The following is a 27,498-nucleotide window of genomic DNA, read 5'->3' on the forward strand; positions in this document are numbered from 1 at the left end:
AAATGCAAACATGTAGCTTAGTTTCACTTTCCATAGGGCTCTATACACTGACAGTTTGAGGGAGGGACTCCCGTCTTGGGTGTTTTTGGGAGCTGCATTCATTGGATCAGGACCATTCTGGTGACATTGGATTCCTCTCAGCCTGCCCATTGCAATGGACCAAGGCACGGTCGCCTATTCACGAGTAAATGTGCGATGTAGCTCAGTTTTACTTTCCATAGGGCCCCATGCATTTGCCTTTTCAACTATCAGCTAAAGCGTCACAACCTACCAACAATCAGGTTGTGACCCACCAAGAGGGTCATGACCCACAGTTTGAGAAACCCTGATTTAGACTTTTAAAACCCTGATTTAGACTTTTAATAAATTAGTTACCTTTTGACCCTCTGTCTTCCTGGTCCACATTCACAAGTACTTCAATGAGTTCTCAAATCTTTCTGCTCTGCCGATGCTACTGTGAGTTTGATTCTTAATAAGAACCCCTGGGGTTCAGTGCTCTCCTTGGAAGGGGGATTTTCCCAAATGGCCCCCTTTGCCTAGTCTCTGTAGTCTTGAATGGTGGCAGTGGATATAAAGTACCATGATTTTTTTCCCATTCTGCTGCTGGTCTAGTAAAGGGAAAGCAAGAAGTTGGAGGGGATATCTACATGCTAACCATTCGGCACTACTCCTCTTGATCAGTTCACCTTCTCCTGGTAGTCCCTTTCCCTAACACATACTGTACTCCATTTGCTCTAAGCCAAAACCAAAGCAGGACAACTGACAGTAGGACAGAATTAGCATCTTCCAAAAATCACAGCTCTCCTTACATGTGAACAAGACCCGGATGTGTGAGGAGAGGATGTGAGGGTCAATTTGACTGCCTTTGTCCTCTTTCTTTGGAAGGCACGGGACCATGACAACCTTTCAAAGGAATCTTTAAGAATGTCCATATGGCCCCTTTCTGGATTTTTTTTTGTCCTTGTGTTAGAGGCGAATCAGACATACAGGGCACTTCACTTGAAAAAGCATCTAACATATTTGTGCTGACACCAAGAAAGCTGATTCTGACATTCTCCTAGTTGTGATTTCATCTTTCCTGCTTCACAAAGTACCAACGGCTCTCTCTAATAACCAAAGATTACTATGGCTCTCTCCAATAGCAACCTCTCACAACTTTCCTATAGCAAAGATGTGCACTGGTGCAAAAAAACGGCCATCACAGGGAGAGAGAGAGACATCTAGTGAACAGAACTAATGATCGGCAACAAGCTGTAGATAGTATTTTTGGGGTTGAATCAAAAATGGGGAAGCAATTTTCACAACTGCTTTCTTGACATGCGTCGCATCTTCTAAGGAGATCAGGAAGGGGAGACTTCTAGCAGTTAGCTAAACAAGTTAGCCTATTCAAGATTCATTTCCCTGATGAAAAGTCATTGTCTGCCTACAGTAATATTATCATGCTCACTATGTGATCCTTGTTTGGCTAAGATCATCCAGAAAACACTGCCTTCTCCAAATCGTTTTTCCTTGCAGTCAGCACTGTAGCCAATTCTGATTGGCTGCACAATGTCAGTATATTTCATGATCTTATTGACCTGATAAGGTGGGTGACTGTGGGTCACCCAAATTGTGGGTCACAGGCTCACCACCGCTGCAACCTAAAATGGCAGATGACCCAGGTGTCATGCCCAGGTTGTGTACATGTGCCCCCATGTCATTAGCTGCGCCTTGCGGCATTTCCCAAACTACGTGTTATGCCATGCTGGCATGATACACACTTTGGGAAATGTGATGTGATGCAGCTAGTGACACAAGGGGCACACACATGCAACCCAGACATAACTTCCAAGTCATCCACCATTTTAGGTTGCAGCCTCCTAGCCTCAGTGGGCCCCAGATCAACTGGGATGACACAGTGGTTGCAGTTAAGGAGTTTGGGAACCCCTGGCTTAGTCCATAAGAAGGGAGGCACTAGCTGATAGCTTTACTCCTGGGGAGGAGTTAGAAAACATGAGTTTCAATCAAAAATCTTCCAACTGAGACATCTGGGGGGAGAAAAATGGGCAGAAGATGCTTCACAGAGGAGATAGGGCCCCACACCCAGCACTGGATATTTGATTTCAGTGTGTAAAAACTGAAACCCACAGAGCTATATTTAGACTGCATTTGACAGATGACATACAATGTAACTTGAAATTATTTAAGGGTTTACCAGCTTATGAAATTTCATATTTGACATATGTCATAATCAAATCATTCCAACAAGCCCAAAGCACTCCTATTGTATACAATGTTTTATGTTGCGGGTTTATCATTGTATTTTCCCCCCTTTTGAGTATTTGTTTTTAAATTACATTGTTAGCCACCCTGAGTGACTCTCTAACAGGATGGACAGAAAACAATTAAATCCATAAATATTTTGAGCAAATACATTCAAGATTTAGGATGTGAACTGAAATTCAAAATACAAATGTTTCCAATGCGAGTAAACAAATCTTTTTGCAAAATTTCATTTCAATTCTGAACCTGGGTCTCTTGGGAAATGCTCATTCCTGCAACTCAGATGCAGACATTTGCTTCTAGAGTAGGGCAGCCGCCAAGCTCACATACAGACATACCAAAATGTGGAGAAGCTTCTGTCTTCTGCACAGCCAAATGCAAACCAGTAATCCACCAGCCTAAACTTGTACACACTGTTTACAGTGCCTACACAAGTATTTAAACCCATGCATTTCTATAGTAACACAGCTTTAACAATGTTTCAAAAAGAGGCTGCACTAAAGGTTAAAATAATCACCTTACTTCAAAATAATATTATAAGTGAGGGGGGGGAAACCCCAGAACAGCAGCATTCCCTTGACAAAGTAAGAATTTTTTTTAAAGCATCCATGGAAGATGGTATCACTGATGGAAAATATCATAGGTACCTCCCACCCAAAGTTGGCATTGTGAAATCCCATAATTCAATGTTTTTGCTTTAGGCTGCCAAATGAGGAGAGGAAAATGTAGCAGCGAAAAGTAAAAGCAGTAAAAGATTTAAAAATAGACTTCACCCTCTTGCCTGCCAAATCTCCTCTCTTTCCCGGTCCCACACTCTCCTTTCAATGAACTCAATATATGGTTCAAGAATCAAAACCACAAGTTCATTTGGTCCTTCCCAATCTATACTTCATTGTCACTTACCAGAAATGGCACTGACCTGGCTGTTTTGTGTTGGTAGGCATTCGCATTCCTTCCCAGGCACCAGAGCCAATGTAATTCTCTCTCAAACCTAGAGTTTTGTAACACTGAAGCAGCCCTCTGGGAAAACAAGCATTTAACTATGCAAGAGGGCACCTCCCCATTCAAGAGCTATTTACTTTTTTGTTAAAAGAGAAGGGGGGAAAAACAGATGAAAAGTCAAATGTCCCAGGGAAAAATAAAAGGAATCTGTCATTAGTGAATTCTTGAAAGCTAGCTGTTGCTCACATAGATATGCAACATCTAAAAAAGTTCAGTATGTGTTGCCATAAGTTGAGCCAGATGCTTTCTTATCGATCACTGCCAGCTAAACTAGTATAATAGCTTAGCACACCCCCCCCAACAGCACTTTGTAATAAAAGCACAAAAAATGTATATGCCAAATGTGCCCTATGAAGCTCATATTAACATAAGGAGTCTTTCCTAAAGTTCTTGGAAGTCTCACCATTTTATCTTTTATTCACAGTTTTATACCACCCTTCCTCCAAGGAGCTCAGGATGGTGTATAGTTCCTCCCCTCCTTTTTGTCTCACAACAACCCTGTGAGGTAGCTGAGGCTGAAAGATAGTCTGGCCTAAGGTCACCCAGGAAGCTTCATGGTTGAGGAGGGATTTGAACCTAGATCTTCCAGGTCTACGTTCAATTCCCAAACCACTGTACTGACTACACCATCCTGGCTTTATGGAGCCTATTCTCCAGGTACATGTGTTTAACTGGGAGCCACTGAACTTAGGGAGACTTGCTTCCAAGAATATTAGGAATGCCTTCCTGTCTTAATTTGTGCTTCACAGAGCATCCTTGGTATATACCAAGCTTTGCACTTTTCTCACATATAGTGTATTATTAACCCTGTGTATTTTTATAGCTTTTATCACAAAGCACACAATTCTAATACTTATTGCAATTTGACTATTCAGGGGGCCTGTTCTTGAAGGCCTGGGAGGCTGCCCTGTCTAGTTTGGGTTATGTGGGAGGCACACAGGCCAATCTCTGCCCAGAATTGCAAATGGCCAGGTTAAAACTATTGCCTTGAATCCAGATGATAGGACTCTCACAATGCAATCATACGCATATCTCAGCTCAGACTACTCAGAAGTGAGACTCAAAGGTGTAACAAGGGCAGAGCCTGAGAGGCACCTGCCCCAGGCACAAAACCCCCAGCACCTTTCCTCTGGGGAGAACCTGGATGTGACTGCCTCGCACTGGTTTCGGTTCTCAGGAGGAGGGGGCACTCGCTGAGGTGCTTTGCACCCCCATTTCTTCTCCCATGGGGACTCCTTCAAAGAGAGGAATGCCCACAGGAGAAGGAACGGGGAGCACAAAGCCCCCAGCGCCTCTTCCTCCAGGGAGATCCTGGAAATGACATCACAATGTTAACTGACATTGTGATGTCACTGCCCTGGGAACTGGGGCTTCTGGTTATGCCTCTGGTAAGATTCACTGTGTTCAGTGGGACTTGCTCCAGGTAAGCATGTACTGTATAGGATTGCAGCCTCAACCTCCCTCTTTTTACTCATGGGCAGACAGATTTCCATTCTAGCAGTGCACACAATCAAAACAAAAGAAGAGAGACACATCCAGGAACTTGTGAAAAATGCTGACACTGCAGCAAAAATAACGCAGACATTAAACATTTGCGGAGGAATTAGTAACGGGTTAGAAAATACTGGCAAAATATATTAGAACACATAAAAGATATTTATGAGACAATAATTCTATTAAGACAAATCAGGAAAGACATAAGAGAGGAACAGGCAGTTCTGAACATCTGATTTCCGTACAGGATGCAAACACATTTTGCTTTCTTCAGATCTAGTACATAATACACCTTACTTAGACAGCAGAAACACAGACACATATAGGAATTTTATAGCAGCCTAGCAGTCATTGCCTCCCCATTCCCCAAATCTCGTGAATTGTCATTTCATGAAGATGCTGATAATTATGTGTTGGATATCCCTAGCCTACCTGCCCAGAACTTCATTCCCAGGATCCCTTGGGAAGAAGGAATGGACCTTGCTCAGAAATGCAGGGGCTCACCATAACATACTGTAACAAAGCAACATTGGGGCTTCCCCTTTAGCCTCAAAACACACAAATTTTGAAGAGACAAACACCACATTTGTCAGGGTGACTAAAAGGAAATTATAACACTTGTCTGTGTTACTGCAACAGCTCCTACCACACAGTCCACAGTGTTGGAAAACAGAACTACAAACGTATAGGGAACCTACTGAAAATCAAGGAGCTGCTTTATCCGTTGCTTGCAAACAACTTTGATTTTGTATGTCCCTCTTCAGGATAAATCACAGTCATTCACACAGTTCTAAATGCATTGGAGAGCTACTACTGATAAGGCAGCCATCAATAGAGATATGATTGAGTTCTTGACACAACCCCGCATGGAAAGGATATTTATGCTAGGAGCACAAACATAACTTAAATCTATGTTACTCAGGATCAGGATTCTCAACTGGTGGTACGCGTAGCACTGGTGCTACACCAGGCAGTGTTGTGTGGTGCACACAACATCTGCTGCCTGCAGCAAGATTGTGATATGAGCTTCCAACAGTGATAAGAGGCGAGTTCCAGTGCATGGTTTTTGTGCACTTGAAAAAACCCTCCCGCCTGTCCTGAGCCTCTTACCACCGCTGGAATCTATGGTTGTAGTCTTCAAATCTGGAAGTAACTGGTGATGACCATCATCACCAGTTACTTCCAGTGGTACTTTCACAGACAACATCAGAGCAAGTAGTATGCCAGGGGAGCAGAGCTGAGAAACACTGCTCAAGATCCATCCCGATGTAACACTTAAACCTGTTTTGCTTTTCTTAACAATTCAGCGCTGCATCTGAATTCTTAAACCAGGTTAAGGATTGGCCACAAACCAGGATGTGAAGCCAAATGCATTTACAAACCATGGTATGTGTTAACCACAGTAACCTGCACAGTGAAATCATAGTTAATGCAGCCTCAGCAGTAACTCTGCTTCACAGTGCATGTAGAACTTGCTGATGTCTCTCTATACATGGCCTCTATGGACAAGCTTAGTTCAGCAAGTTAAACATAGTTTTAGTATACATTTGGAATCTTAACCAGAGTTAAGGCAGCTATTTTCATCCTTTTACTGACATGCAACATAACGAATATCACAGTCTGCTTCCTTCTAGTTTCTCACCTTCCTTTTCGGACAGAACTCACCTTCTCCATCAGGGCTCATGTTTTCATAAGAATCCCAGCGAATCAATGGATCTGAAGTGTTGTAGTCCACTATCACCCCATGGTCATTCTGTAGGTGTTCACATCCTATAAAAAGGAGCCTAGGTTAGGTAGCTTCAACCATCCCATATCAGCCACAGACCCAGAGAGTTGGCTTTGGGCAAATCAATTTTTAAACATCATCTCTTTACATATTCAGTGAGAATAAGATCCTACTTAATGTGTAGAAAATCAGAGGATACATTCCAGGGGAGATTGTGCCATTTCAGACAGGTGGGAAGACCCCATATTTGAACTGTCCTGCATATCAAAAGCTTTCTGAATGTGAAAAAGCCAGCACCTCAGTGAAAAAGTTCAAAACCTGAAGTGCTAGGTTTCCTACCTTCATGGAATTTTGCTGAGGGAAGCGTCTAAACATAGAATTCCCCTTCCCACAGCCTGAAATTGTGCACTCCTCGGAAGAATGAAACACATGCTTCAATCACATGCTACCCACCCCCCATTTGAATCGGCACTAGGCACTGCAGTTTTGAAAGGTCATTAAAAATGTAGAATGCTAACATTGGAAAACAGTTGTGTTCCAATCCTAAGGGGGGGGGGAATAAGAAAAAAGGGGAAATAAGAAAGAAAAGCACTGTGATCATGTGAAAAATGTATTCAAGACACTACAGGGGTTCAGCAATGGCAGTAGCAGGAGGGAGAGCTACTTCCAGAGGGGCACTTGTCCCCACACCCTTCACAGCTTATGGGTACAGCCCATAGGAATGTGTTTCCAGCCCTGCCCACAACCAGTGCCATATGAATGCATCTAGCACAGTACTTTAATACAGAGCCTGTTCAGGCATTTTATTCCATGGAGAATTCTCAATCCAGTAAAAATTTCAGGTGCATGCATACTCCTCTCCTGCCACCTTCCCAAAGGAGAAAGTAATGAGCTAACTGAACTGTACCATCACATTCAGATGAAGATATCTCCCTGGTTGCCTCACTATATGCCCTTATTCTTTCCAGGGACAGATGGAGTGGCCAGAGATTTATCACACTGATCCGCAGTATAGCCCCCCTTCTTCTTTTTTTTAAATTTTCCCATAATGAGGAGAGCGAAAAGGAGGTGCAATGATAGAATGAGACTTGGGGCCAAACAAGGTGTTCTAAGAATTTGTCCTTGCAGGTAATAGAGCTATGAAATCAACTCTGAAGCTCACCCCTGGTGGAAAGACAAATCTCAAGTTTCTGGGAAGGAAAAACAGAAGCAAAATCGAATAGTTTTCCTTCTACTGTTCTGCTGCTGCTGCAGCAGCTTTGTTTCAAAGAAAGCAACAAGCACAGTTGTGAAACTACCTGAGAAAAGCCTGGATCATGCTGGCTTAAAAAAATTTGTAATAAATAAATAAATAAATTTTTAAAATAAAAAATATTTTCCTCTGACATTTGAAAATTGTGTAAGGGTTGCATGCTGAACTGGTCTTAAAACAGCTTCACACAGACTACTGTCTACTGCTGAAGAGATATTTTAAGTGAACTTAAAATACTGCACACTAAGAGCAAGGTGTGACTTCCTCTAATGCACTAGAACTCATTTCCCCCTATTTCCATCAGAGCCCCCTTCTGCCCTCAGAAGAGTCACTTGTGAAGGTAGAGGATATCTGAAATCACACCTGATGAAGCTCGAGAGGTTGCAGTAAAAGTGAACACAACCAAAGCCCCGGTGTGTGCACGGAACCGCTTCAGGTGCATAAGAAATGTTTGCTGGATTCCAGCCTGTGATTGCAATTCTGCGTCTCCTTTCTTGGGAGTAAGCTCAATAGGTTCAACTGGACTGCCTTTGGAGTAAAGCTGTAAAGTAGGCCAAATGGAAGGAATACTCACGTTGCGTTTTCTCTGGGGATCCTGAAAACATGAGTTCAACTTTTCCATAATCAGGGAAACGGTCATCTGGAAGGGCAGCAGAAATAGTTCATTTCCCAGAGAGCCATAGGAACACAAATTAAAATCAAGATGAATGCAACACTCCATCTCCAGTTCTACCTGTAGTCTTATAAAATTATTATATTCTTACCCAAACAGCAGAAAAGTTCAAAAGCAACATCTTGGTTACAGAATAATTTTTCTAAAACCCAAACAAGGTCACCATATTCATCTACTGATATTTTTATCAACATAAGTGTGTGTGTGTGTGTGTGTGTGTGTGTGTGTGTGTGTGTGTGTGTGTGTGTGTGTGTGTGTGTGAAGGGAATAGTTACTTCCTATAGAGCAGCAATTTTCAACCATTTTCATCCCACAGCACACCAACATGCTGCTAAAATTGTCAAAGCACATCGGTTTTTGGACAATCAACAAGGCACACCACTCTGCCAGCAGGGGATTCACATCCCCCAATGGCTCTACTAACAAACAACCCTGTCCCAAACTCATGTGGCACACCTGCAGACCACTCACAACACACCAGTGTGCCAAGGCACAGTGGTTGAAAATTGCTGCTGTAGAGTCTCATGCACTGGAACTTCTCTGTTCCCACCCCATTTCCATCACAGTCCCATCCTTCCCCCAAAAGAGTCACCCCGGAGGTGAAAAAAACTTAAGAGTCACAAAGGAAACTAAAAGGCACAATCCCACCAAGAAGGTTTTCTGTAAAAGCCCCACTGAAATTAATGGGAAGCAAGCAAGGTCATGGCTAGGCTCCTATCCATTGCAATGCGGCCAACACAGAAGAACTTCCCAGGAGATGTGTCCTACGGAAGAAACACGTACACAAATATTAGAGGGTTTCTCCAAGTATTGGAGTAATCATCCTTGATGACTGAGGGGTCTTCTCACAGGAAGTTGAAAGTGGGATAGCAGAGATTCTGTTGCTCATGGGGTGTACGCTCATTTCTTTAGTCCTACTGTCAACTCTGGCCAAAGAAATTCTGAAAGACTCTATTGCACTTCAACCTCAAAAAATTTTGTTCTGAGACAACAGTAGGAGAAAAAGAAATGATCATGTAAGACTAGAGGTGATAATGGCTTTGTCATCTCAGGTTCAACCCTCTTAAAAATCATTCCGTTTCCAGCCTAAGAAAAATTCAAAAAGTAGAAACAATGTTTTTAAAAAAACAAACTCCACTCATTTTGTCTCCATTCCCAAATGCCCACACTCAGGGATGGGCACTTGATGACTCAATAGGCAGAATGTGGCACACACTGCAATTTTTTTCCCAGTCCCTAGAGGCCTTACCAAAAATCTTCTCAAGTTGTGAGAAACAGGAACTTCAGGCATTAATATTGGCGACTCATTTCAATTTGTGTAACATGTAAGCATACATACTTGTAGGCAATGGTGTTGCATTAAGCTCATACAGCAAGACAGTGCCAACTTTATCATGGAGCTGACCACTCCTGGCTTCTGTAACAACTGCCTGGAGAACTCTGCAATCCTCCAAGATTCCAGAAGTCTGCCATCCCTGCCCAAACTGAAACCCCAAGCACACCAATGCACTTTAAACCCCACCACCCTCTCCAAACACAGAAAGAAACTTGCCTTTGTTTGCATTATCCAAGTCCTCTTTGTTGAACATCAGACCATACCCTTGAACAGCACCTGTGTGGAACTGCAGGCGGAAAATGATATCACGAGTTGAGGATCGGTATTTCTTGTGGTAGCACTTCAACTGAAAGAGGAAAACGAACAAATGATATAACTCTCAGCATTTGTGTAATCAGAAAATGTCTGGGTACAAACAGAATAGTCTGATCAAAAGTTGTACCCCTGACTATATACTGTGGACAGGTATGTGAGGCAGAGGGTGGAGTACTGCTTAGACACAGAAGACTCAAGGTACAAAGCCTTGGTCACCTAAGGCATCAATCCTACATATAGTCTCCTGGGATGAAGCTCCATTGAACTCAATAGGGCTTATAGCTAAATAGACATACACGGGATTGTACTGTTAAGTTCAATGGGCGACATTGGACACGGCATAGTTTTTCGACGTAGCAAGGTGTGGTAACAATAAAATGAAATAAAGCTAGCTGGCTTTCCTATTGGCAAATAGCATTTTATAGTCCTTATGCTGCTAATACATTCCCTAGAGAGGCAGTTAATGATAGGAGACCCACATTTTAGGAAAGACTGTCATTAGGAACCCCCCTAAGGATCCCCAAGATCCACCAGCGGGTATAATTTCACACAGCAACTTTTGACACTGTCATAATCTCCCCAGCCCACACCTGCAGCTGCACATGAGCTACACCTTACTTCACACATCAAGTATGTTTAGCAGAAAGAAAACAGATAATGGGTTGTCAAAACAAGCACTACGGTATTTCCAAACACAAATTGAAATATCTGGTGCCCTAACAAGAAGCACTGGCATTAACACTCCTCCAGTTCCAGAGTGGATGCCATGCCTTAGATGGGAAACCAAGATAGCACCCCCTTGAAGAGTTATTCTTCTTGATGGAACATTCTTTCCTTATTATTCATGTTCAGTGGTATGTATGTTTTCTCAACTGTAGCCTGAGGAGCCTTCCAAAGACAGTTTGCACTTCCAGTTATGCTATTCACACACCTGCTGAGAGTTGTTTTCCAAGAAGACTGTAGTTTATTTGAATGAGACAGTGAGAAAGCACCAAAGGGTTCAAGTCAAAGGGATTTCAGGACAGAAATAGGCATTACAATGGAGGGGGGCTGCAGCTGTGAGTCTCTTTCCCTCCCTTTTCCTCAGTTTAAACACAGTACTCTTCATTCCACCTCTGCTGCTGATAACCAATTATTTGAGACCTGGGTGGTGTTAAACTAGATGGAGGGGGGAAGGAAACGGTTAGAGCTTTAAACGTTTCAAGTTTCTTGTTGTGTCTAATTCCACCCTTCAAAGAGCCTTCTTAGGGTTTTATGGGGTAAGATGGTGGAAGGCCTGCCACTTTTATATGCAGGTCTATACCATTCATGTGTAAAACAAGGGGTGGGGTATGAATTAAGAGTCAAAAGGGGCACAAGGGCATGCAATCTCCACCCTTCTATGGTCTTACCATCACCCTAAGGACATTTTCCTTCCAACTACGAGGGTCGCCCAGAAAGTAATGCACCACATTTTTTTTCTTCAACAATTATTTATTGAACACAATGAAACTTACACACAAGAAAGAATGATGTTTCTTCTACACTCCCTATTTTTCCACGTAATCTCCGTCCAGTTCTATGGCCTTCCTCCAGCAAGACACAAGGGCATGTATGCCCTGTCGGTACCACTCCTTGTTCTGGTCACAAAGCCATTTCTGCACCGTGCGAATCACCTCTTCGTCATCCTCAAAATGTCTTCCGCGAATGGCATCCTTTAATGGCCCAAACAAGTGGAAGTCTGAGGGAGCTAGGTCAGGGCTGTAGGGTGGATGGGGTAACACAGTCCAACCTTGTTTAGTGATGTGTTCCGAAGTCCTCAAACTTGTGTGAGGCCGAGCGTTATCATGTTGAATCAAACATTCACCTGGGTTGTTATGGCGCCGAAGTCGCTGGAAGCGCTTCTTGAGTTTGGTTAATGTCTTCACATAAGCTTCAGAATTAATGGTGCTGCCTCTTGGCATCACATCAATGAGTATGACGCCCTCACAGTCCCAAAACACAGTGATCATGACCTTACCGGCGGAAGCAGTTGCTTTGAATTTTTTCTTCTGTGGAGATTGAGGATGACACCATTCCATCGACTGTCGTTTTGTTTCGGGCTCAAAATGGTGAACCCAGGTTTCATCACATGTCACAATCCTGGACAAGAACACTTCCCCCTCATCTTCAAAACGTTTCAGCAACTCAGAAGAAATGTTTTTTCTGAGAGATTTGTGGTCCACCGTAAGACAGCGCGGAACCCATCGTGCACACACTTTTGAGTAATCAAGAGCACGGATGATTGCATCCACACTTCCTTTGCTGATTGACAGCTTCAGCGCCAACTGCCTAGTCGTTATGCGTCGGTCCTCGCAAATGAGCACATCAGCAAGCTGCGTCTTGTCAGGTGTGACAGCCGTGGATGGCCGCCCCGAACACTGCAAATCTTGGAGCTCTGCCCAACCGCCTTCTAATGGCCTCACCTTCTGTGCCCAGCGACTAACCGTACTTCTGTCGACTGCAGATTCTCCATAAACTGTACACAAACGTTTGTGAATGTTCCCAACAGTTTCTTTCTCTGCAGTGAGAAATTCAATGACGACACGCTGCTTGTAACGTACATCACTTACAGACGCCATTTCGAAACACTGCTGCAGCTACGCTATCTGTCTGAAGAAACCAAAAATTTGTGTGCGCACTCCTGAAAATTCAAATAATGTATATCTAAAGTTCTGCATTCGTACCATTACTGTAGGCTGAGAAAAAAAATGTGGTGCATTACTTTCTGGGTGACCCTCGTAGGTTTGAAAATTAGAAATGAGCCTGATTAGGAGGAAAATGTATTGAGGGAGGGACTGCAGAGGAAAAGCACTCCAGGTAGGATGAAGGTTCATCCCCTTTGGAATCTCTCACTTTAAATGTGAACAGGGCAGGCCTGCATTAAAAAAAAATGCAGGCCTGGAGCCATAGTGTGTATAAGTTTGGACCTGAGCAATCCGTTCACAAAAATAACGTACTGAAAAAGCTGGTAGCTTACATCTCTCTGCCACAGAGTCTTCAAATTATGTGCTGAAGGATATGGTAGTAGCTGCTAGAGACTGGTGTACCAGCCCAATGTAACAGGCAACTTAAGATATCAACTATAACAGGCAACTTGATCATGTGATAAAATACTGAATGATATACATGTCCATTTGTACACAAAGTTTCAAGTCTGAGATGAGAAGTGTGACTCTTGTCCAGAATAACTTTTATTCTAAGTAACGCCAAAGAAGCCAGGCTGCTTCTACTCTACAATAAACAAAGAAAATTTGACACTTAGAAAACTGAATTCTAGTAACTTGCTTTTTATCCGGCCCTCAGGCTCTCAGCTGCTGAGGTGTTACAGCTGAAATGGCAGCCCGCATGAAAATTGGGCTTTCCCAAATCTTGAAATAAGATCGAGATTTGCATACTTTCTCTTTAGTCATTTGCAGTTAATGAGTTTCTATATGAGAACAGGGTCTGATTTCTGGCCATTAGCTGCTTAACAATGTCACTTTCTGCTTAATGACATCACTTCCGGCCCTCAGCTGGAGCCCTGAAAGCTAACTTTGGCCCTCTGTATGAAACGAGTTTGACACCCCTGACCTAAGCCCTATTCAGGCACTCAAATTGCATGGAAAAGTCTAAGTGATGGGGGAGAAGCAAGTCCATACCAGCAGGCCCTGTCCTCACATCAGTTTGTTCTCAAACCTCTGTCCCCTGCTCCCAAGGCATACACACTGTATGTAGCCAGAGAGTCTTTCTCCCCATACATTCCAATTTTTTTTTTTAAGTTACCCAGTCACAGCATTTGTCTTTACTGACAAAAATTGTACATGTGGGGGGTGAGGTTTTCAGACTACACTGGTGTGGGGGGCAGGCAGGACTTGCCAGCACACTTTTGATCCCCCATCACATAGACAATGTGCTGCCTGAATTTGCCATGTGATGTTTGAATTAGAATGCCTGAATGTCAGGCAAATGCCTGTATTGTATAAGGGTAGAAACTGGCTTTATTTATTTTCAATCAGGAAACTACACCATATCACGTTTTGCATTTTTTTTCTGTCTTTGCCCAGAAGTGCTGAATCCAGAACAGACCAGCATACAGAATACGACGGACTTTTGTTGCATTCTTGAAATCACCACCAAGGTATGGCGAGGACACCAACAGAACATTCTTGTGCACGCCTACTTAGAAGTAAGTTCTATTATGTTCAGTGGGGCTTATGTCTCAGGAAGGTGTATAGTAGCGGTTCCCAAACTGGTGGGTCACAACCCACCAGCCAGGGAAGCCCTGGCCAATGCCCATTTACGGTGTGGAGGAAAAGGCAGCAACATGATCCCCAGGATTATGCTGCTGCTGGGAACAGGAGGGGAGTTTTTTACTTACCTGCAGCCAGCAATGCCATCCTGGGAGATCCAGGGAGTGCACGGAGCCCTCTACAGGGCTCCCCATGACTGCAAAGTTTTGTTTTTTTTAAATTGGCACTTCCAGTTTTTGCTATGAAAACCAGTTTTTTCCCCTTTTTTTAGACTTTTGCAGGCACGGGGAACCCTTTGGAGGACTCCCCGCACCCCCCAGACTCTCCAGGACAGCATCACTGACTACAGGTAAGCAGAAAACCCCCCTCCCATTCCTGGTTGCAGCACAATCCTGGGGATTGCTACTGCACCCCCCCACCACCACCACACATAACAACTTAGTTTTCCAAACTCCCTTATAGGAATTTTGGGAAGCACTGCTGTATAAGATTTCAGCCTAAGTTAACTTGACTACAGGGAACCTGCAACATTCACTTACTGAAAACTATTGACTGCTGATGTGTGCAGATGAATGCAAGACTCCACTATTCTGGGACACATAAATCAATGGTCAATTTAGTTTTTAACATTCTGAACATACAAGATTCAGCTGGACAGTGATCAGCCTGAATGAGTTTATTAAAGCAAGAGGGAATGAACTGAAACAGTGCCAGAAATCCTACCATAAGCTAATTCTGCCTCCTTACATAACAATTTTTTCAGACAAAATTCCTTCTTATATCACATTAATCTCCAGGTCAAAAATGTGCGTCATGTTTTGCAAAGCACTTAATCACATAAACACATTTAAAAAGCCAAGTCTTATCTGTTTGCAGGTTTAAAGGGGTGATATGCCTAAACCATGCTTTTACACAGATGGTCAAAAGAACAGAACCTGGTTTTCTCTGTGCTACATTTCTCACAATACAATCACTCCTTCCTTCCTTCCTGTACTGTATGTTCCTTCATTCAGAGCAGTGTTCTTTCCTCAGCCTCACCCTGCAAAGCAGACCATGCTACATGGATACTGAGCACTGTGTATATTCTGCATAATGTGCTTAGGTTTTGCTAATGACAGAAACAAGGAAAGAAGTTTAGCACCTGCCACGAAAAGTATTATTTAGTCACTCTTTTGGCTTCGGAGATGTTAGCACAACATTTTTTACACACTCGTAAGCATATCTTTGCAGCCATAAGAACTAGAGCAGTGGTTCCCAACCTGGGGGTTGTGAGGGTACCCTAAGGAGGGTAGCAACCCAAACAGGGATCTGTAGTGCCGTTAGTATTGCACTTCTGGGTTTTGCCACTGCTGCTGAAGATGGGTAAGTAAAAAATGAGGTTTTTTACTTACTTATGTTTGGCAGAGGCAGTAAAACCCAGAAGTGCTGTACTAATGGCACTACGGGTCCCTGGTTGGGTTGCTACCCTCCTTAAAGGAGTAGTGTTCCAACAAAGGTTGGTAACCATTGGACTAGATATACTTTTAAAGGAAAAAAAGAAAGCCAGTCAAAATTCTTTGAGAGTAGAATTCTACAGAAAATGGCATTGGACACTTTTTAAAAAATGCTTCTACGTCATCATCATCATCACCACCACCACCACTTGGTATTTATATACCGCCTTTCTGGTCATTGGATTACTCCTCTGAGTAAGGCAGTTTACATAGGCAGGCGTTTCTAAATCCCTCAAGGGGATTTTTACAATCATAGAGGTTATCTCTTTCAAGAACCAACAACATATCTCCAGGTGGCCAAAATCGACTGGAACTAGCCCCATAAGCCAGTCCACTGATTTTGCAAACACACAAGGTAAGAGTGCCAAGCAGAATGCTTGCAATAATAAATAAACAGCCTTTTAGTTAGGTGCCAAAGTCAGTGGCTCTTTATTCAGGCAAGCTACTTTTACAGAGAATAAAAGTACTTTGCCTCAGAATGATCTGAAAGACTTTAAACTAGAAGCTTTAAACTAGAAGACTTTAAACACGGATGCAGCCCACTATTTGGCCCAAAAGAGATGTTTCCCACTTCCTGTTCAAACAGCTGCTCCTGACCCTAGACCTCTTTCCCTGCTCCCTAGGCAACTGCTACAGGGATGCCATTTTCCCCCTTGCACTAAGCTACTGCACTTAGGAACATTATTGCAGGTAGGGTAGAATGTTCCCGTCCCCACAAATACAAAGCTAAGTCATAAACAGGAATCCTGCACCCCTACCTCACAATATACAAATTTTATTCACAACTACCACACTCATAATTACAGGCATTTTGCTAGTAAGCTATGAAAAGCAATACTGTATGTACTGGAGTAAGACACTGACTGCACAATTCCAGGCATGCCTATTCAAAATGAAGCCCCACTGAATTCAATGGGACATAATGCCAGATAAGCATGTATGGCAGTGATTGGTGTGGCTGCATTGAGAGGGGGAGATTTAGGTAGAATAGGACTGAGCGTATTACATGAACAGGGCGTAAGGAACAAACTCATTTATCCTAACTCTGGAGATGTCTTGGGCTGTCAGATCCTTGCACTTAAACTATTAGGAGCTAGAGATAAATTTGTCCTCATTCCATACACCCACAATTACCAACCAGGGTAAGGAACAGGCCAAAACAGTATTAACTGCTATAAAACTTTAGTTTGGCTCATTTTTGGACAGAAAGAAAGAAATCCTTTGAGTTGACTAAAATTGTCTTAAAATGGTACAATTCTAGTTGTCTAAGGTTTACTTTTTTCTCTCTCCAGTGAGTGTAAATTATATTGTAGATAGCTTAGCTTACTAAAAAAGAAAACACACACACACACACACACGCACATCTGGACAAGGCACTTAAAAAAAATGCAAGTTTTACTTACCATAATATCTCCCTTGAGCAGCTGAGCTGGTTCAATAGCAATGCAGACTTTGGTCTGACTCTCTGGCCCCACACTACTTAAAACAGAAGGTTGGGGGGAGAATTATACATTTCAAAATGTTCATACAAGAGACCAGTTTGACTGTCAATACAAAGAATATGAATGACAGTGGGGCCAGGGAGGGCTTAGGTCCCTTTACCTTTTTTGTGCCAGCCCGTTAGCTACTGTTTTTAGAAGCCTAAGGAGGGGTCTAGTGGTGAGATTTGGCTGAAATTGGGGGGAGACAGAGGGCAAGCCTTGTGGATTTCTTTAAGGGCCACTACTTTCTAGCTTTCATCACCATCACACCCACCCACAATAATACTATGCATTGCACTATGGGAATTGTAGCATTTTAGAATGCAGTTGGGGATCCCACAGTTTAAAAAAATAATCCCTACACAGAGAAATCTAACATCTTTGGGTGAAATTTTGCAGTTTCAGTGTGGTAGCTTTGAACATCCAGAGCATTTTGACATGGGAGAGCCACATATGAACCCTAACCTACATTGTGAAATGGTGCAGTCCTGGGGTTTTGTACCATGTAACTTTATGACAGCACAATCCTATCTTGCTCCAAACAGGCAGGCCAGGAGGCCTGTGCTATATCCAGCACAAGATTGCCCAATGGGTCTCCTTGGACTTGCACCACCTCTGGAGGTGGCATAAGTCCGAGGAGAGCGGAGTGGCTTGCAGCTACTCTGCGCTGCTCAGGAACAGAGACTAGCATCCAGCATATCTACTTGGTCCCAGCCCCACCTCCCACTCCCTGCCCACCCCTGGGACTGCCCTCCACTTCCTGCGCTGCCTCCCTCCTCCCGCCCTGGAATGCCTCCCTCTTGCCTCCTCCCTGCCCAGCCCAGAGCTTTGCATCAGCCGAGCTTGGCTGACGCAATGCTCCCTGTCAAAGTCGGTGTGGAGGCTGGAATCAGCCTCCGCGGGCTGGTGCGCATCCCTGTGCCAGCCCAGCCGACTCTACAAGAGGTGCAAACGTGCCTTACAGAACATCTGCAACCCTCCTGGGCTGGCACAAGGGACATTTGCCAGACCAAGGGCGACCCAGGATTGCATCCTGAACTGTCTCAACGTAAGGAAGTGGAGGGTTATTACTTACTATACTCCTGATGTATAAACTGGTTGCATGGCTTGGTACAGCTTCAGAAAGGGTCGACAAACTGGGAAGGGGGAAAAAGTTAGTTTTTATGAATATTTAAACTACCCAAATGTTCAAGAAGAATACTGTGAATTGAACTTCAGGAATAACAGGGATACTTTCCAAACACAAAAACCTGATGTACCATGAATTCTCATTTTTATTATCAAAAGGTAGCCAGATGGCACTCTACCAGTCCTAGGTCACACTCATAGGTACATGTGGTAGGAGGCAGACACAAGCCTCACAAGGAATGTCTTCTGTTGTTTCATCATTCTGATGTCATAATAGTTGTCATGTTGTTCTTGGACACCATTCCAGTTTTGTCTCAGTTGCTTTGTGCTGAGAGCTGAGGGGCTCCTGCTTTGCTGGGCTACATCCAAGTCAGCAGGGGTTCACCTATCTTTGTAGTCGGAAATTGATGCTTACTTCCACAGGAAGAAGGTGCCATCCCAGAAGCCCTCCAGCCACTTACTGGAGACAAAGAGTCACTACCTATCCAGAATTCTTCCAGGTAGTAAAAATTTCTCTACACCCGTTGATTAGTATTCCCTCCTCCAGGATTGGCAAGCAACTGTCATTGAGCAGCCAAATCTATCTAGGTAAAGAGGGTGGGATGAAGTAGCCAGTGGGATGAAGTAGCCAGCTCTATTCTACACCCAGAGGTTACTGGGTGTATATTCTGCAAGGATCTGTCCATGATATCTGATGCTGAGGTGCAAGAGACACACCCACTTACTCTCTAGTAAGTTTGGGAACCAGAATTAATGCAAGTAGCTAGTGATAGGGGCTGTAATCCTAGCTAGAGTGTCAGAAAATTTTTTATTTTACTCTGTTTGCTGGGGGCTTTGTTCTTTAGCTGGGCATTATTGATTATTCTACCCAATTTGATCAAGCTCAGTTCTGTATCCATTTAACTGAGCAAGGTATTATCCAACAGCCTGCTTGTACTTTTTCTATTTTCTTCCCTGTTTTGCTTATTTCCTTTCTTTAATAAACTTTAGGTATAAACCTAATTATCCATGGATTTTTCACCTTCCGTTGTATCTCAATGTACTGAGAAGGGCCTTTTAAATCAAAGGGAAAAAGTTGTTAAACAATAGCCTCATTAATGCAAGAGAGGGCAGCTGGCTGACAATTCATCAATCATTCTCTCTCCAGGCACTTAGAACAGCTTCACTCTAAGAAAAGTGACTCCCTCCCTTCCCCCTGAGCACGTGAAAGAAAGATAATCACTTTGTATTCTTTCCTAGTACTGCGCTCTGGGTGAAGCAAGGGGTTGCTGGCTCTGAGTGAAACCTTTCTAAGTGCCTGGAGAGACAGACTGATGGATTGTCTGCCTAATGTGTGTGTCTTACATCACAAAGGTCACCAAGGCTGTTTTTAAATCACGTAGCAAAGGGACACTGTTTTTTAAATGGATTAGCTTTAATGCAATTTTTGCCATCCATGTGAGTTCTGGGAACGGAACCCTTGCGAATACTGAGACTCAACCGGTGGTTCCATTTAGACCCTTGCCTGCCTAATCCACATTCACAGGTAACTCAGGTATTCACAGGGTTGTCACAACACTCCACTCTCGCAGACATCACTGTGGTTTTGATTATCAGTAAGAACTCTGGGTTCAGTGCTCAGACAGTCCCTTCCTGCCTGGTCTCTATAGCCGGGGATAGTGGCAGTAGCCAAAAATTACCAAAGTTCTCTTCCATTCAGCTGCTGGTCTAGTAAAGGGAAAGTGTTGGGGGGGGGGAATGTGACCTTACTGCTTCCAACTTGACCTCCACAGTCAGCTTGCCTTCCCCTGGTTCTTTTCCCTGACATACCAGAACAATACTAGAACAATGGATCATTCACTGAAACTTAATTTGTGGAAGTTGTAGGACAGACAAAAGGAGGTACGTACATCTTCACACAGTATATAAGTAGTCGCTGGACTTTGTTGCTACAGTATGTGGGGATGGCCATTAATTTGGATAGCTTTAAGGGGAAATTAGACAAATTCATGGAGAACAGGTCTATCAATGGTCATGATGACTATGTGCAGTATCAGTATGCCTCTAAATTACAAGCCACAGAGAAGCAATACCCAGAGATAAGTATGTCTTTCTGTCCTGCTTGGGGGCTTCTCAGAGGCTGCACTGAGAAACAGAATAGTGAACTTGCAGGGTTTCTGGCCTAACCCAGTAGAACTTCTCTTATGAATAAAAATGGCTGTAAGCACAATAACTCACCTCCACCAGCATCAAAGCTTGGGATTCCATGTAGGATAACATAGTGCAGGAAGAGAGGGGTTGTGGTCATTTTTACAGATCCAGAGAGAAGGCCACTCAAAAATTGCACATACCTAAAAGGGAAGGCAGTCATGGTAAATAAGTAAAAGCAAAAGACGATGCCATGTCCCCATTGAATAAATCCACACAGTCATCTGATAGAAATCAGACATAAGAAACCCACAAAGTTTTCCTGCAGTTTGCTAAGGAGAAAGCAGAAGAATGTTGTTAGTTTCACATCTCTCCATTCCAAGTGTCTAATCAGTCCCAAGTAATAAACGACATCAGCAATTACAAAAATCTGTCATTACTAATTTATCATAACTGATTAGGATGTACTCTGATGGTCTATTCTGAAATGAAAGTAAGCCAATTGATGCATATCTGTTTTATGGAACCATCATCTGCATCTCAAGACAGTCTGAATTAAGGCTCTCTTCACACATGCATCCAGCTGCCGGGGTGCTGAATTCAGCACTGCAGGGGTGAACAACATGGCTGCATGAAGGGAGTTGGTCACCTGCCTCAGCAATCCACTGGGAAGAAAAAAAACTAGGTGATTGATCACAGCCATGTTGTCAGGTTAATCGCATGCATGCCCCTGTCTTGTGGCATTTCATCCTAAGGAAATGGCTTTCACATGCGCCCAAGGGAAGGGGACCTAAAACAAAATGTAATCCTACAGCAATCTGAAGGCCTCTACCAAAGTCTATCTCACAAGCTGTATCTATTCTGGGTTATAACAACAACATTCTGCCCTTGCCAAATTCACCTACCATGTAGCATTTATAGTTTTAAAACACTTGTATCAGCTTATAACAGCAGCTTTTCTTAAAGCTATTAATAGTGTGCAGGGCAGATGCACACATGATCAACTAGAAACTGCTGTGCCAAAACTCCACTGCCATGGTTTGGGGCTGCATTGTGTGCCTTCCCAGTTCTTGGTCAAACGCACACATTTTTGAGCATGTATATGCAAGCATTTGGCAGAACTGTCACAAGAAATAACAAAGGGTGGCTGTAGTTTTGAAAAAGACAAAAGAACAATGTATTTCTTTCTCACGGAGACCCAGGGCAATTTGCTCTTTGGTTCAGGTATATAAAAGTATGAATGTTCTGACCTTTGTCCTGATGAAGTCCTTGAAACTGCATTTAGGCACCTCTCAACCTGATTTTCCACAGCACACCACATCTTGTTGAAATATCATGGTGTTATGGAAGAGTCACAAGATCATAGCCACCCATTACAAAGCCTCATTCTGAGAGCAATTTGTAGCAGAGACCCATGTGGATTAAAGTCCAGCCTGACCAGGGATTCTTCCCCCCTCCCGCCTCCCTCACCCACTTATTCTTGTAGAGATTTATCATGACTGGAAAATTAACATTATCTTTCTAGACAGGAAAGAATCACTCTGCCTATAAAATGGAGGCTAGAGAGAAATTAAGTGTATATACAATGCAGCCCTGTGAGAGTGTGTTGGTAGAATCAATAGCAGAAGCATATTTGTTTCTTCTAGGTTTCCTCCCCACTTTTCAGTAACACAGATAACCTCCTTGCAACAGTAGGAGCACACTGCATACCCAAGTTCTGTTGTTTACAACGTCAAATTTCCATCTTTCATACAAAATGCCTAATAGTATTTCCTCAGCCAATACTTCGTACTGCTTACCAGTAGATCAAAAATTAATCTTCAATCCGTGCAACTCCATTTGCACATAGGAAAGCCCGGTACAGGTGGGCCCTGTATCCATGGATCCTGGTCCACACACCCCTTGCAAGAACCCACTGGAGACAAGGGAATAGAGCTCCCCTTGGGTCCAGGGGGTGGTGGCGGCAGGCATGTGCCCATATCCTCGATTTCGTGTAACTGCGGGGGTTTCCGGAACAGAATCCCCGCGGATACAGGGGCAAGCTTGTATTCTCTTTATCAAATGTTAAACTGAAAGCTAAAAAAGGCAAGGTTTGCCTTTTTTTCTTGAGCATCTTTCTAAGTGCCACAGACATGAATCGCAGAAAAACAAAAACCATCAATACTTGCTGCAGCTGCAAAGGAACAAGTTCAGCATCACCATGAACCCTGCTGCACACTTGCCTTTTTCATTCCAGATTACCCAATTTGTACTTTTCCAGAACAGGCAGAGCTATTACAGAACCTGCCTACACAGTCTGCAGATTTGGCAATAGCCACAAAGATGCTCTGAATTGACGGTAGACATTACTAATGCAATTTGTTATGCTTGCACCTCACCCTTCCTTTTAGGACCTAAGAGTTGTCTTTTTAGCTTCAGAACATGCCATGTAGATTGAATGGAAAGAAAAGGGATTTGTGCAACAAGTGGGTGACTGACTAGGTGTGCTGGGTTGTATAGGCTCATCTATAATTATTTATACTGGAGGAGAAATGCTGTGTTGTTGTTTTTTTTATAGATGCCATGTTTAGCATACAGCCCTCCAACAAGAATGAATAATCTTGCAGGTATTCAAACACTATACAGCTAGATCTCATTTAAAGTAATTTCATTCAAAGTTATTTCATTATAAAGTTGATGAGGAAAAAAAAAAAATTGATTCCCTGCCAGGGTCACTGTCTGTGTGGAGTTTACACATTCTCCCCACGTCCATGTGGGTTTTCTCCAGCCTGGAAAGCTCACAATTATTTCAGTGTTTAATACTGGAAGTGTTTTGGGTCTTTATTTAGAAATTTCGTGACATTTTTGTGACCAAAAATATGCTGTAGGAACTTAGTTCTTGTTTACATATATCAGCCTGTTGTCTGGGGCGGTCCTCGCCTCTAGCCCTCATGGGCCATCCTGCAGAGCCCCTGACAGTTAGTGGTCTTTGCCATGGTCTGACTGGGTCCGTTGCCAGGGGCCCAGGCACTGCATCCCCCCTGGAACAGCAACACAGTTACTGCTGAGCCTGCTGGGGTGTGCATACCTAGCTAATGCAATCGGTGCCCAACACAACAACTACCCACAGACTTGCTGCGAGGCACCTGGGTAGCAGACCGCTCCTGCCAGATAACAGGCTAACAATGCAGTCACAGCTACAGCCTCAGTGACCTGCCAGCAGGGTTGGCAGGACAACCGGGTAGGGAGAGGAGGCTCCCTTCAGGATCAGGGCCTGTGAACGGAGCAACACTTACACCAGGGCAAGGGCAGGAAGGGGCAGAGTGGAGACCAGAGGTGCTTGTGTATAAAGGTTCCCCGGCAGTCAATAAGGAGCTCAGTAAAGGGTAAGCATCCACTCTGTGAGGTAGCCTGCCCGTGATCCCTGGGAGAAGAAGGCAGGAGGAGGAGGCTGGGTGGTTTAACCTTCTCCCCTGGCCATGTCTGAGGCTGCCTGGGTTCCTTTTTGCACTCCTGAGCAAGGCCCTCAATCTCCATTTTGGATGCCTCTCCTTCACAGTTGGCAGTACCCTCAACTGAGCGGCCAGAGCCAACTGCCCCCTCAGCCCAGACTGCACTTTTGATAAAATTGGTTTTTTTAAAATAAATTATTTCGCTTAAAGTTAACAGCTTTCAGGAATCTATCAACAACTTTAAGTGAGAGCTTGCTGTACTCCGGATGGGAATAACGCCTAACCACCTAGCTCCTTGTTAGCACAATCATCTTAACATTTGTTGTGGGTCCTACAAACATATAGTCCAGAGCATGTGAGCCACCTCTGTGGTACAAATTGGGCCCACATATATTAGGTTTTAAATGCACAGGTTCTTACGCACAACATTAAGTTGAGTGTGTGAACGACAAGCAGAGGAGATACAGCCAGGGTGATCTCTCATCACACACACAAGTTAGGGTATCTACATAAGACTAATAAATTCATTCAACTGTAGACACACCAAAGGGCAATAAAACGAGGATTATCCCCTAGACCTCCTAAAATAACCGGCTTGAAGGGAAGTGTATATGCCATCCATTAAACATGAAGCCTGACAAACATCTATGTCCTATCCGGTCTGCATGGTTGCAGCTACCATCATGAGGCACCGACTGCAAACACCATTCCGAGGGTTTCTGCTTCTCAGGGAGACTTGTTTGTAGAACAGAGAGACTGTTAGAAAACAGAACCGTTTATACTGCACAAACCACGTTGATGGGGGCCATTAAAAAGTCTTCTCCCATCTGCTCCCACGGTGTTGCTCATCTGTGCCCTTCGAGGTGATGTTTACAAGTGCACATGCAGCCTTTTTTTAATAATGCTGCACTTATTTGTAGGCACAGAGCTGAATGGGAAAGGAGTTCTCCCAGCTAAATATTTATCAAAGTGTAGAGCCTCTGGGAAATGCGTTGCTATTTTTCCATGTCAACAGCAGCTGTGTAGATCTCCAGAGAAACACAGCAGCTCACTGGGAAAGCTTTTATCCAGTGAGAGGCAAACAGATGTATTGCTTGACACAGCTTCCTACACAACTTTGTTTTCTCAATCGCTAGCAAGGCCTCCCTCTCTTTAAACAAGTTTTTCAATTACTGTATGCCTTCTGATAAAGGGCATGGGTAACTAGGGCTACCACACAAGCCCTCAGATGGATTTCTTTTTTCCTTTCCCATCAGACGTCAGTTATAGAACTTCAAGTCAGCTGTCCAATCCAACTCCTCTTTCCACTCTTTTAATCTCACTAATTCAATCTGACTTTGAGTGGCTTTTCAACCCAGTCCATTCGCATTCTGAAACATCAGTTCCTCATATCTCATGGTAACCACTTTCTTGAGGACATTGTTTGTGTTTCTTAAGAGTTTCTCACCACAGATAAGCCCAAATGGCAATTGCTTCATGCTCGGTTTTAAAGGCCTGCGAACTCCTGTACCTACAGACACAAAATCTTACTTTGCTTGAGAAGCACTGGTATGTTGATGGATGTGCAAACAAGCTTCCATTTGAATGCCAGCAACAGGTAAGTCAACCTCACTAAAACTAAGGGCCCAATCCTATCCAACATTCCAGAACTGATACAGCCGTACCAACAGGGCATGCACTGCATCCTGCAGTGGGGGGATGGTCAGTAGAGGCCTTCTCATTTGTTCCCTTACCTTGGGGCTGCATTGTTGGATAGGATTGGGTCCAAAGAGAGGTGGAATGCAAGATTACATCTTTCCTATAATGCTGCCATTCAGGACAGCATTTCTGATATTTATTGTATTCCATGGTTTTAAGAAGAGTGCAAATATGGAGATCACCAAAAAAAAAAATCACACCTCTTTCTATTTATTATTATTAACAGTATTTATATACCGCTTTTCAACTAAAAGTTCACAAAGCGGTTTACAGAGAAAAATCAAATAACTAAATGGCTCCCAGTCCCAAAAGGGCTCACAATCTAAAAATTCCACAGTAAATTCCTATTACTGTGGTATGTGATTCATTCCTGGGTTATAGCACTTAAGACTGCAGATGAGGGATGATATGATGGGAGCGCTCCATGAAAAATATATCCCTGCCACATAGAAAACTGGTATGTCAAGGAGAGGGCAAAGTGAGAATGCTTTTCCCTGACATGCTAGTTTTCTATGTGGAAGGAATTTTTTTGGAATGGAGAAGCATTTTACCATATGAACCCCCACCTTCTACAAGAAGTGGTACAGATATGCTTTACAACATAAGTGAAAATTCGATCAGGGGTGCAAGTTGAAGAATTATAAACCATTTTTTAAAACTCTGTAAAAACCATGTTAATTTAAGGCTCATCGGGATAATTCTTCATGAATGCCATGAACCTCATACCTCTACTCTTGAGGGAACAAGGGTGAAAGGAAAGAGTTTGATACTGTAGGGGAGACTCGCTGGAATGTGCAAATGAGAAGGTCAACAGCTCAGGGTCTGAGTAGGACCCAGTTCAGTGAGCATTTGAGTTCAGCCCTGTAAATAAGAATTGTTGAATACAGAAAGACTGATGAAGACCTGCAAGGCACACAAACTTCAGCATCTGATACTTGGGGCGGGGGGGGGGGGTTTAGAGAGAGAGAATAGCACAATCTAATAATTTCTTCTAGGATGTCCAGTTGCCAATGGTCAGTGCTTCTAACAAAAGAAGCCACAACTGTTTAATGGATGGAATATGTGTCACAATGATAGATGGTAGTTCCTTCTAGCAATATCAGACATGGTTTTGTTACCAATTCTCTCAAAATTCTGATTAAGAACACACCCTTCCATCTTTATAAGTACTTTCACTACACAGATTTTCATTTATCCAAATGGAACATATTTCATTTATAGTACCTCTTTAGCCATACCAAGATTTTTGATAAAAAGTCCAGGAATGATGAGGAACACAAAAGTCTCTCGTGGAGGCAAGATCTACCTCCCATTTTACCCAATAGGTACATCTCCCCTCCCCTTGAGCTCCAAAGACAAATTTGCTTCACATGGCCAAGAAAGAGTTCTAGGAGGTTGGACTGAATTCTGGATCTCTTCCTCCGGTAGGGCAGAAGTCCAGAAGTGCCCCCCTTTTCTTGTGTGCACTCCTGCGGGCTTCAAGGGATATGTCCTCAGGATTCTTGGAAGATTGGGAAGAGCACCCTCTGTGTCAGACTGCCCCATGGGCAGCATTTTCAAGACACACGCATTGCACGTTCCCTCTTATAGTGTATATCTTTTGTGCTGTGTTTCTACAAATTACTGTGAATATGTGTCTAAAACAGGGGTGCCCAAACCCCAGCCCGGGGGTCATTCGTGGCCCTCAGGGACCCCCAATCCAGCCCACTTGGAGCCCCCAGTCTCCAATGAGCCTATGGCCCTCTGGAGATTTGCTGGAGCCTATGCTGGCCTGACACAACTGCCCTCAGCGTGACAGTGACTGTTTGACCTCTCATGAGCTGTGGGCCG

The 27,498-nt window shown here is 43.5% G+C and overlaps 1 protein-coding gene across 4 annotated transcripts in view; it reads right to left on the reverse strand.

The window, feature by feature from the left end:
* Window positions 1-27,498, reverse strand: part of TNS3 (tensin 3) — a 291,409-nt gene that overhangs the window by 97,835 nt on the left and 166,076 nt on the right. For 3 of the 4 annotated variants that reach the window (XM_066631417.1, XM_066631419.1, XM_066631420.1), the window contains 6 exons: window positions 20,630-20,742; window positions 18,360-18,420; window positions 17,207-17,282; window positions 9,962-10,091; window positions 8,311-8,376; window positions 6,424-6,528 (listed from right to left, as the gene is read on the reverse strand). In XM_066631417.1, coding sequence (XP_066487514.1) covers window positions 6,424-6,528; window positions 8,311-8,376; window positions 9,962-10,091; window positions 17,207-17,282; window positions 18,360-18,420; window positions 20,630-20,742 — 551 coding nt within the window. The remainder of the gene's footprint in view (window positions 1-6,423; window positions 6,529-8,310; window positions 8,377-9,961; window positions 10,092-17,206; window positions 17,283-18,359; window positions 18,421-20,629; window positions 20,743-27,498) is intronic. The other variant, XM_066631418.1, reaches the window with a different exon arrangement.

Source organism: Tiliqua scincoides, chromosome 5 (genome assembly GCF_035046505.1).
Source record: "Tiliqua scincoides isolate rTilSci1 chromosome 5, rTilSci1.hap2, whole genome shotgun sequence".
In the NCBI taxonomy this organism is placed as follows: Eukaryota; Metazoa; Chordata; class Lepidosauria; order Squamata; family Scincidae; genus Tiliqua; species Tiliqua scincoides.